The sequence below is a fragment of the Spea bombifrons genome, chromosome 6, assembly GCF_027358695.1.
Source record: "Spea bombifrons isolate aSpeBom1 chromosome 6, aSpeBom1.2.pri, whole genome shotgun sequence".
NCBI lineage: Eukaryota > Metazoa > Chordata > Amphibia > Anura > Pelobatidae > Spea > Spea bombifrons.
The window spans coordinates 12,002,260-12,014,775 of record NC_071092.1 but is presented as its reverse complement, the minus strand read 5'-3'; the positions used below and the strand labels follow the sequence as shown (position 1 = coordinate 12,014,775).

The window sequence follows — 12,516 nt, the reverse complement described above, 5'->3', positions numbered from 1 at the left end:
CACCACTTAACTTTAACATAGAAACATAGAAAGCAACAGCAGATAAGAACCATTCGGCCCATCTAGTCTGTCCAACTAAATCAACTGTTATCTTGATGGTTTTCAGCATTAATACGTTTAGTAAAACCAGCAATAGGTTGGGATTCTTGTTTTGCAATTATTGTGGTAGTTATAGAAACATTTAAATTATAACATTTTTGAACAATATATATATATTAGAATAAAAGTTTACATCAGGAGAAAGGAATGTATGTATATGTATATGTATGTGTGTGTATATATATATATATATATATATATATATATATATATATATATAATACATATATACATGGTATATTTCTTTCTTGAAATACATTCCTTTCTCCTGATGTAAACTTTTATGCGAATTAGACGTTTCTATCAAAGGAAGCAGTAAATAAATTAAATGTTTACTCATATGGAATGCAAATGCAGTTTTCTGACATTGTTTCTAACAATGTTTCTAGCGTTGTACTTAATCCGCACGTATCATGAAATGATTGTGTGAAATGGTAAAATGTATAAATTGAGGGAGAGACAAATCCACTTTAAACGAACAGTCTAGTTACTAAAATTTTATTTTTATTTTTAATGAATGGCAATGCAAAATTGACCTCCAAGCATTTTAGTGCATGAAAATTGGAGTACTCATTATTTAGTGGTTGACGTTTAGAAAAGTCTCACTAAATTTCCCTCCATGTTAATTCTACTGTAAGTTAGCAAAACATAATTGTTCAAAGAGGATTTCAGGATCGCCTAGAATGGGAGCTCTACTTAGCGTGTACAAGAAGCATATTTAAGTATGCTTCCTGCTTTCACTAGAGTACCTGGAGAAGGAGTTAAATAAGAAGTCTCATTCTCTAACTCCAATAACGTGAAAAGACCAACTTTGATTTGCATGCAGTAACATGCACTGCAGTTAATGCAAAGTAGCCCCAGTATGCATTTATCTTGAAGATAGAGGTGGAGTAGTTATATGCTTGCTGAACACATTTTGTACTAATGCTACTTCAATCCTTAATATTGTTTTCTGTCATTTATGGCAACTTCAGCTACAGTCCCAGAAGAAATGAATGGAACAGTGCTTAAATATGATTTTGCATTTTGATTTCACAAAATAATTATTGCTGAGTTTTAAAATGAAGAATTATGCAAAAATAATACATTGGTAAGCCCTAGTGCTTAGAAGATTTATCTGTATCAATCAATCTTATTTTTACATTTGTTTGCATCTTTACCATTCTTTTAACTGTAATTCTTTTAAAGTTAATGAATGTTGATTAATATGCATATAACATGTTTGCTCAATTATAACACAAGGTTTCTTTCAGAAAAAATAATCAGAAAAATGACCTTGTTTTATAGTTGCGGTCGTCTTTTATTTAGACCTCAGATCCTTGGCACTGCCGTACAGCAAACTAAGTTTAGAGGCTTTACACTAACCCTCACTCATAGTCACTCTCTCAATCTCTTAATCTCTCTCTACCATCTCCACCGACTACTTCCGGGTTCCCATTTCCTTTTTCACATCTCCACTTTTTCTCTTGCCTCTTCTGTCTTCTTTTTTACCCACTTCTCCCCAGTATTAGCTCAGAGAGGTGCAGAAATACTTTTCCTTTTGTGGAAGTAACTGGATAACAGAGCTGATCCCAGGGAGAAGCAGATGAAGAAAGAAGGCAAAAGAACAAGAAGAGGCAAAAGAAGAAGCAGAGCAGTGGAAAAGGAGACGGAGAGGAGTTTTGATTTTTTTCCCCACAGGGTCATCAGTTATATTCAGGCCTTTTTTTCTTTCATTAAGATCCAAAGTTTGGGGGTGTCGTTTTATAATCCGGGTCACCTTTTAATCAAGCAAATATGATATTCAGAAAGGAGTCACGGAAATCATAAATGTGGGGTAAAAATGTTTGGTTTTATGCCACTCCTGTCTATTCTGCTGGCTATCAACGTAACATCCGTTCTCTATAAATCTCTACTGCATCTATTTGGATAGACATATCTTTGACACCGAATCCAGCTCAATGTGTCAAAGTAAAGTAAAAATATAATGTGCTATTTTCCAGACCATTTCTCAAATAAAACAAGTTTGTGTGTATTACCTATACATATCAGTATTCTTTTGATTAACTTTCTCCTTGATGTTATTCTATAATCTACTTTAAATCTTAGTGAAACTCTCCCGCCGCCTTTTTCAATCACTGAGCCATTTTAACCTTTTCAATATAATCTGAAATTAGAAATATGCCACTGAAAATTGAATAGGTACTAATGGGTTTATTTGCATATAGAACATACTCTGTTCTATAAACCATTGTTTTTAATCTGTCTACTCAACCATTAGTTCTTGATATTCACTGGACCCATTTGTCTTTGGTTAATCATATGTTACAGTAATTTATTGAGAACTACTAAGCTATACACAGTGCTTGCATGAGTTAATATTTTTCTGTGCATTTAATTCAATGTCTAGAGAAAATTGATTTGCAGCTATACGTTTTCCCATTAAGTGTATATATATATATATATATATATATATATATATACCTGCTTTTTAAATCAAATATAAGTAGCTAAATTGGCTTCCAACGAGTGTAAAACTATTTGAGTTTTATAATATTTGTTCACACTTTTTCATTAGACTAAGTAAACTTTTAGAGAGAATATTTTCAAATATGATTTCTTTCTTCAACCCATACATAGGAACTTAATCACTGAAATGGTGATTTAAAAGTCAAATTAGACTAATATAAAATGTACTGAGCTATTACTGGAATTTAACATGGCATACATATTCTGTATCAGATTTTGCTGAACAAATAACAAATGCGTATATTTGTCTCCATTTTTATAATCTCAACTCTCAAAATGTGTTATGCTTGTCATGCTCTACTTGAATTAAAACAAAATGTTAGCGCTACTTGAACAAAACTTTCTTGTGGATCACAAAAATAAATACCGTCCTTTGTAACATGCCTTTTTACTACAAAATGTATTCTGTAATTAATTTTTTTTTTTGCATGATATTCTCTGGAAGACATAAAATTCCATTATCATATAGAAATGTATTTTATAGTTGTAAAAACTGCTTGGTCCTAATTAAAACTTTTAGAATTAGTTTTGTGTCATACATTGAATTATTTGATTCCCTAATTGAATTTGAATGGGGTAGTATTTTTAATATAAAAATATCGCTGAATTTGTGATCTTAATACATTTTTAGAAAACCTCTGATTTAGTTTTTGCTTGTTATTAGAAATAGATATGTTTTCTTCTTTAAATCAAAATTTATTTTTATAGCTGCCAATATTCTTATTGTGAACAATGTTGATGAATGACATAGGTTTAAAACTAACAATATCTATGTAATGGTGTAGACATTTTAGTGCTTGAATGCACCGTCTTTTAACAATTACTCTATTTTTCAGCCACTGAACAATTATTCATGGCCAAAGTGGCTTATTACAAAACTCTTGCTCAAACACAAAATCTGGGCAATGTAATAGGCACTATTTTACTCACTCACCTCTTTCTAAAGAATCAATAATACAGGACTCGAAAGTTCTATATGCATGGTTCCTTTGTTCACGTAATTGATTTTGGGTTCACTGATTTACAATACAGGTTAGCAATGATGTTGAAAAAATGTACGCGAAACTTATCCGAGATATAAGCCGTGCATGAATAAAAGTCATAGAATTCTAGGGATCTAGAGAAGAAAACTCGTTTGATTACTTGACTGATATAAAAGTTTGAACACATATTCTGCCATCAAGAAAGGTTATGGGAATAAAAGTGTAAAAGCAGGGAACCTAATATTACGTTTCCCATTGGTTAAGTAATCCTACTACTATTATCCTTAGACACAAGAGTGGCTGTTCTTTAGGATCAGTTCAGAAATCTGTCCATTCAAAATCCTCTTTTTATATTGCCATTAGTTTAACATGGAGAGAAAATCAACATGGAGAGAAAATTGCTTGCCTTTAAAACAGTGACGTGATTTTTTTCCTGTGTATGCAAACTGGGCATTGGTTTTGTTGCTCTGGAATATTTGTTTTTCTGGGTTTGATTTATTCTTTTGTTTGGCTTCTGATTGACTATAAATTTATTGATGCAAATGGTCATGGCTTATTAGTACTGGACTTGTTTGGATTTGTACAAATTTTATAGAATTTTGGCAAATTCTGCAATTCGTACAAAGCCACAAAGACAAGGCCAAACCCCACACACAGAGGTGGAAAATGAAGCAAAAATCTCAGAATTTTTGTCTGATTGGAGGATAGTAAAGCGTTGGAAATGTGGGCAACAAATTTCGTTCCCAAATTAAAATTGCCAGGGAACAAAATTAATTGCCAGATAAAGAATGGGCCCCATTTTTTTTGCCCTATTGCACGTCTATTAATTAGTATCCTTATCTGCTCTCCAACAGGCCCCATTCATTTTTACTACACCGTACACTGTTTTATAATAGTGTAAAATATTTAATACATTTTAGACTATGAGGAAGTAGCTTTTAGATGTGTGATGAAACTATGTAACTGTAAACCAAATTATACTTCTATGATAACTAATAATAACTTCTATGGTGAAAATACAATTATTTGGGTTTCAGTACTGGTTTAGTACTGAAACCTACCAAGTATGCAATATGACAATACATTACCTGCAAATTTGACATGGAATTTGTTTTCAGGCTTCAGTATCTGAACATACAGAGGGCAGTTAGGAGCAAAGTCCTTTACTGCCCATGCTCTTAATATTGTTTGATGATCCTATGAAACAAACACAATTAGAAGCAATGACCCCAGAATAACTATTATACATCACAAACTGCTCATTAACATTTCACATATTACAATGATAAGTGATATACATACAATAATTTACATTTAAACAATATTCTCGTTCAAGCTTGAAGCCATGCTGAGATAACAACTAAAACAAATAAGCAAGAGGGATGTTGTTCTAGGAATAATATTTTGGATATAATAGTGTGGTATGATGATTTCATTATGTTAAATTATTTTTTAAGTTAATAATATTTTATACACAATATACAATATCATACAATGCAATATCCAGGGGGGAAGTAATAACTCTACTTACATAGGAATTCTTAGACATAATAAATATATCATACATGCTTTTCTTAAAAATATAACTAAACTGTTATACAGTTGGCTTTTCCTGCACATATTTCCATACTGTTGGATAATTCTGAAACTAGTGCTTTGAAGTGAGAAAAAATCCTCTGGAACATAATACTGTAGATTTTTTTCACTCAATGATAGAATTCCTCAAGATAATAATTTTTGGGGGGATGATGTGGCCCACAATACTGGCCACAGAAACCTTCAGGTTTTTTTCTATGGTAAACACTCAAAGATCAATACAGTATATCCTTTGTAGCTTCTCTACAGTATGCCCTTAGGAGCTGCCCAAACTTCTGCATTTTCCTTGACATAAGATTTCTTTTTCATGGTCTTTTATTTGGGTACTTGTCAACTGCCAGACTTCTTAGAGGTCGATGGTCAATGCCCAAGGCCAGTTTAGACTTCAGGCTAATAGGGATAAGGGTTATTATTAAGGAGAATACATTTTGTGTTTGTGTCAAGAGTTTGTTATAATGTTTGCTAAATATAAGAAGTTGTACATGTCTTTTTGCATTTTTATAACTGAATAAGTTACTACAGCTTTTGTTAATCCAGTTTCAGTGACTTGTGTTTTTTATTTGGCTCCTATGCGACCACCTGGAGTCATATATATATATATATATATATATATATATATATATATATATATATATATATATATATATATATATATGCTAAAGGTTAAAACATATATTTTGAACGTGTTTTAAAAATATCTTTCAGGCCTATATAAATCTTAACAGGATTCTCCAGGCATCCTCTATACTTTAATGTCATACCTTTCTTTTTTAATCTCTGTGCCTAGATTGATTCAAAGGAATCCCCTCCATACATTTTGGGCTTTTTGCTTGTTTATGTGCACACAGGGAGTGCTAAGAGTATTTGGCACCCAGGGCTCATCCTGTATGTGTCACCCCACACTTTAAAAAAATAAAGACACCCACAAAAAATGTTGGCAAGAATATTTATTTCAAACATTTATAAACTGTATGTCAACTGGAAAAAAAATAGAACTTATAAGTTTAAATACATAACATTTACCGAACAGATATGGTGCAGCATAACCTCATCCCTATGCACTGAGCCAGACAATGATGTGGTAGGCCCCTGAAGCAGCCTGCCTGTGTCTCCTCTGTCCCTGAAACAGGCAGCTTGCCTGTGCCACCTCTGGCAGTCAATACTTTGTGCTACCTCACCTTTCCAGAATAACAGCTCATTATATGAGTTATCTCATATAATGCCTGATGAGTTTGGAGAATACATGGCAAGGGATCTGAGACCATTTTTTCCATACATAATCTCTCCAGATCCTTTAAATTTTAAGGTCAACACAAGTCAGGGAACTGGGATAGCCATGGTGTTACCTTGATTTTATGGCCAGTAAACTATTTTTGTGTTGATTTTGATGCATGTTGTGGATCATTGTCAGGTTTTTTATGGGGTTCAAGTCAAGGGACTGGGATGGCCATGATAGGACATTGATTTTATAGGTGTTATTGATAGGTGTTAATGTAATATCTGTTGATATTTGATATAGTTCATGATATGCCATGTATTCTACCAAAATTATCCAGGTCCTCTTGCAGAAAAACACCCTCAAACCATTAAAGAACCATCACCATATTTAATCCTAGACATGAGTTACTTTTCTGTATAGCTACCTCTGTGTGCACCAAACCCACCTCTGGTGTTAATTGACAAAAAGATCTTTCTGGTTCTCCAACCGGGGAGGAGGCATCAGCAAAAGTGATGCCATTTTGGTGTAAGTTGACCTTAGCAAAAATGGCAGCGCTTTCAGTGACATCCTCACTGCTGATTGAAGCTAAGCGCCACATTATGTCCGCAGAGATGCAGATGAAGATAAAAGAGAATAAATAAAAGAGAGATGATAAAAGAGAGAAGATGAAGAACAAGAAGATGAAGAAGCAGAAGTGACCAGCAGGAAAGGTATGTAAACATTTAGAGGGCTTGAGAGAGTAAATTTGCATGAGAGAGTGAGCGAGAGTGAATACAAAAACTATCAGTATAATTTTGTACCAGCTCCTGGACAGCTAAATTCAGAACAAGATAAAGAAAGAACCATAATGACTAAATGGAGATGAAAATTTAGAAAGGAGATCCTGATATATGTTGACATTATGCTTTTACATAGCTTGTTAACTAGGAAACCTAACATCACAATATGTATGTCTACATGCATGGTACAATAAGATAAGTTGTACTTACAGCTGCTGTTCTGTCTACTTCACATCTGCTGCTCAGTATAAAACAGGCCTCAGCATCATCCATCCTATAATATAAAATATATTCTTACTTTGTCGCATGGCATACTTTATGCAAATACTTATTTTCTTCAATGTGTTTTCCAAATCCATTGTCAAAAATGCAACACTGTTTTCTATGCCTGTTCTAGATATTTAAACCAAAACTTATCTTTTTATAGTTTCATGAATGGTAATATAACAAATAGGTTGTGTACACATGTTAAACAAAGGTGAGTTTGTAAAACCGTTAAAGGACAATTTGTGGTAATAACCACATAAAACATAATCACCATTAATCTTCAACACATTATTAAGTGAAGGCATTGTTTGACTGCCACCTCGTTCAGATGGACTATCATGCTTTCGGACTCTCAGCTACTTAAGTAAATATATTGTATTTGTTTCTTGGACAAAACTGAAAATAACTTGAATGGCTCTCAGGTGTCTAACGAGTTATGCATGGATGATTCATATGTTCCATGTGCACAGGTAGATTAACCATGCATGAAAAATAGCACAAGGTATGCCTGTCAGCTCAGTAGGTACGCATTTCTGATTAACAGACCCTTTGATGAGCCAGGACCTAATGCATTTTGAATTCTGGCATGTGTCAGCAGTGTAAAAAAAAAATAAGTAAAACAAATGGTGTCCATTTCCACAGCAATGCACAAATGGACACCATTTATTGATATGTTGGCATCTCATCTGAAAATCGAGAGTTTTTGTTTTCTGTTCAAGCATATTTTTTGAATATAATATACAGCAGTCAAACTGAATAATCATTTACAGGGATAGTAATTGTAATGTCTATTATGCTTCTTTTACCTTTTGAGACTCCACAGAATTTATTTATAAAATATGTGCTAGCCCAAATGCGCCGCAAAGGTAGTAGTTCTCTTTTACCAAGCTAAAAACTATTTCTTTAGTTATTTATTAAGGTGAAATTAAGTCAGATGGAACATTAATCTACAACTATAAAAACCTGATGAGCAGCCCCAAAATCTAACTAAGGTCAGCATTATTGAATGGAGGACCAATCAATGCAGCTTGGCTTAAGATGAGGAGTTAAGGGGTCAACTTACAGTTTTTGGTAGATAACCTGGTAGCAAAGTATATCATGTGATGTAGAGCAAAACATTAAGTTGCTCTTGCTTAGTACATGACACAATAATTCCCATTACCAGATAGGTGAGTGTTCAAACAGTCAAGTACATATTGCTTTTATATAGAAACTGTTGAGTTGTTCAAAATGACACATCAATCACGATTATATATACCTTTCACAGTTAACTGCTGTATGGAACCCCAAAATGTTTTTTTTTTCTCAGTTCAAATTTTATTTTACAAACATAGGGAAGAAGGATGATGGCATAAATCCTAGAAACTCACAGTAATATTTTATGGCAGATACAAAAAAAACTGAGCAGACATACTTAGGATTCATTGATGCTTTTGAACTGGCTCATTACGTGTCATGTATAACAATCCACAAGATAAGAAGGAACAGCTTTCATGCGGTGGAGATGTGCGGTTGGGTAAAAATAAGTATTAAAGCGCAAACTTTCTATGATGTTTCCGAATGGTTGCCTTATTGTATTCACACTGTGTCTGATAGTCTCTTGGGACTTACATAAAAAGAACAAAAAAGAGAATTGTATTTTAATGGAAATCCACAAGAGATAAGCATGTCAAATCTTTAGAAGGACCAAAAAATAAAGTGGGAAACATACATGATAATCTTGGATGACATTGTAATTGAAATGGTTCATTCACCAAACATAGTTTGCAAATATATGCATAGTTCACTTGATAAGTTATTTTAATAAAACAATATAAAGATTCCCATGCATATTCCTTAAGAACATTATGTTCTTATTAATAAATTAAATTTTATGGATTTGTGTTCATTTTTTTATAGGATTGTTTAATGCTATTTAGTAAATTAAAAGTATGTGTAATTTAATGGGTGGGTAGTCATATGGTAATAGCATTAATAATGTATGACACATATCAAAATGACTGCTCCCCCAGACTTCCTTTTCTATTTTTTGTTGACTGTTGTCATTGTGTACCGCACATGATTTGCAAAAAATCATTTATGAAAAGCATGTTTAATATGATACTAAAACCAAACTGATTTCAGAAACAAACAGGAGACATGGTTGGTACCAAATTCCTCTCTGCAGTTGCCCCCTCAGAACGCTCACACCATGTCCGTATAGGCATAGCCCTTTTTGGTGCACCCCAAATGGTTTGAAGAGGGTTTCTGTTGTTACTGCTGACAGGTGCCTGGCATATTATCACACATTGGGGCATTTTTCTGGGGTGGCAGCTGCCTGAGTTAATTGGCACTAAGACAGGATGTACTGTATCACTTCTTTGGTTTAGGTTTTACAGCTTTTAAATGAACACTGCTTTATAGATTCTATTGTTGTATTCTACCGTCCTTTGTTTGATCAGTTTGACACTGTGGATTAATGATTACTTACTTTGCTCTTAGCAGGTCCTGATCTTTAAGGGCTGAGCCTTGCAGGTAGATGACTCTTTGTGACCACATAGGGATCTGAAGAACACGTCTAACCTGCACATCCATCTCAGTAGGACACAAAATTACCACATAATAATCCTGTGAGAAATAGATAAAAATTAGTCTGTATAGATATAAATGTGTACACAAGTAGTGTTTATGTTGTAAACATCTGACTGCATATATTAATATATTGTTAGGTAAGCATTGAAAAGAGACATAATACATTTGATAAAATAAAATATGTGCAGAAAAAGGTGGTTTATACATATTCTATTTGTGGGAAAACCCAAGGCCTTAATTGTTCATTAACAAAACTGTTCTTAGAACGCATCTTTTGGAAGATACATATATACCTGGAGTCTTGGATGTGCATAGAACTCATTTAGGAAATCCATGAGCAGGTCAATCTTCAAAGAGCTGACACATAACACTACATGTTTTTCTGTTTGTGCCCGATGACGACTGTAATTCCCACCTGACTTTTGTCTTTCCATCCATAAATAGGCAAGCTGCTCAAACTAATACAATAAATATACACTCAGTGGTTGTCAAGTTTTCAGTGCAACATACTATAAAAGTGAGTGTATTCTATACTATAAGTAAAATACCTGGTTTATGGCTTACATGAAATGAACTGGACTTTGATGACAGATACAAATCAAACCAGCCATCTACTTTAAACAGATACCCATTTAAAAAAAAGTACTTTGCCTTCTAAATAGGACAGTACTATTTTGAATTGACTCACATGCCATTTTGTTGTTCAGCTCTGAGTTATCTCATATAATGCCTGATGAGTTTGGAGAATACATGGCAAGGGATCTGAGACCATTTTTCCATACATAATCTCTCCAGATCCTTTAAATTTTAAGGTCAACACAAGTCGGGGAACTGGGATAGCCATGGTGTTACCTTGATTTTATGGCCAGTAAACTATTTTTGTGTTGATTTTGATGCATGTTGTGGATCATTGTCAGGTTTTTTTATGGGGTTCAAGTCAAGGGACTGGGATGGCCATGATAGGACATTGATTTTATGGTCAGTAAACCATTTAAGTGTTGCTTTTGATGAATGTTCTGGGTCACTGTCCTGCTGGAAGATCCAACCATGGCCCATTTTTAGCTCTGTGGCAGAGACAGTTAGGTGTTTATGTAATATCTGTTGATATTTGATATAGTTCATGATATGCCATGTATTCTACCAAAATTATCCAGGTCCTCTTGCAGAAAAACACCCTCAAACCATTAAAGAACCATCACCATATTTAATCCTAGACATGAGTTACTTTTCTGTATAGCTACCTCTCTCAAGGATATCATAGAAATATATGTAAGTAAGTAAAGTTCAGTATTGCTAACTCTTGCTCACAAGATTATTATAATAGTAATGGCTTGTGTGTATTTAAGGATTCCTTTGGGGCATTCTGTGTATTAAATGTGTTAGCGGGCCTCTACTACTGGACAGTAATATCATTTTAGATAAATGTTTCTTTATGTACTGTAAACACCTCCCTGCCTTACCCTTTCAGCTGAATGACATGGTCTTATGTCAAGTTGACCATCACTTCTGAACACCATTGCTGTGGGACAATGTATAGACTTATATAGTAATCCCAGTGGCTATTCTTGCTAAGAAACAGGCACCAGCCAGCAATGAATTACACAAGCCGTGTTTTCAATCACTTCTTCTCATGTCCCTGAAAATTAGGACATTACTACTACTACTTTAGCAGTTTAAAGAATCAGCTACTTCTCGAATTTCTCGAATTTATCTTATAACAAATTTTAAATGTTAGATATTTTGTTTTACAATACCTGGATGGGAAGAACAACAAGAGCTACACAGATCATGATGACTACCAGAAGTTTTGAAGGCCAGATTTTTGGCGTCACATCTCCAAATCCCACTGTTGAAAAGGTCACAATACAGAAGTAAAGAGAATCAAAAAGAGATAGATGATTCCCAGCTCGTTCAAGGTGCTGTATCCCACAGATGCTGTTAAAGAAAAGAAGAAAAATAACTTTATGGCCCTCATGCCATAATAAAAATAATAGTGTAGTGCAATTAAAAATACAAGATGTATATTCATCTATTCTAGATTAAGATATCTATCCAAGTGGAATTCCAAATTGAAAACAAGTCTCTGAAGACAAAAGGCTAACATATAAGCCAAGTCATCTAAGACATGGACTAACAAACCTTAGTTATAGAAACCATTGACTTCAAGCTTTTCTTTAAACCCTTTAAATGCCCCTTTCTGTGGGTGGAGGTACAGAATGTGCATCTGTTATCTCACTTGTCCCCTGCTTATATTAGGTGTTTTGTGGAAGATGTGTTGTTATCCTTCTAATATTGGTTTTATGTTGTGATATACAATCCTTAAGACATTTGGTGATTTTACTGACATACACTAAATGGGTATTTTAGGGAAGTAAACTGCGAAATTAGACAGGTCAAATATACTCTCATCTTAAATGTCTTTCAAAGGACTCGCCTCTAATCATCATATTGTAGTAATTACAAAGAAAGCAAAGGAAAGTAATACTAAGAGGGA

At 33.8% G+C, this 12,516-nt stretch overlaps 1 protein-coding gene across 1 annotated transcript in view; it reads right to left on the bottom strand.

The window, feature by feature from the left end:
* Positions 1-12,516, bottom strand: part of KCNT2 (potassium sodium-activated channel subfamily T member 2) — a 154,232-nt gene that overhangs the window by 32,752 nt on the left and 108,964 nt on the right. Inside the window, exons 9-13 of the mRNA XM_053470391.1 lie at positions 11,777-11,957; positions 10,316-10,480; positions 9,922-10,058; positions 7,395-7,458; positions 4,679-4,787 (exon numbers count right to left, since the gene is read on the bottom strand). Of these exons, the coding sequence (XP_053326366.1) occupies positions 4,679-4,787; positions 7,395-7,458; positions 9,922-10,058; positions 10,316-10,480; positions 11,777-11,957 (656 nt within the window). The remainder of the gene's footprint in view (positions 1-4,678; positions 4,788-7,394; positions 7,459-9,921; positions 10,059-10,315; positions 10,481-11,776; positions 11,958-12,516) is intronic.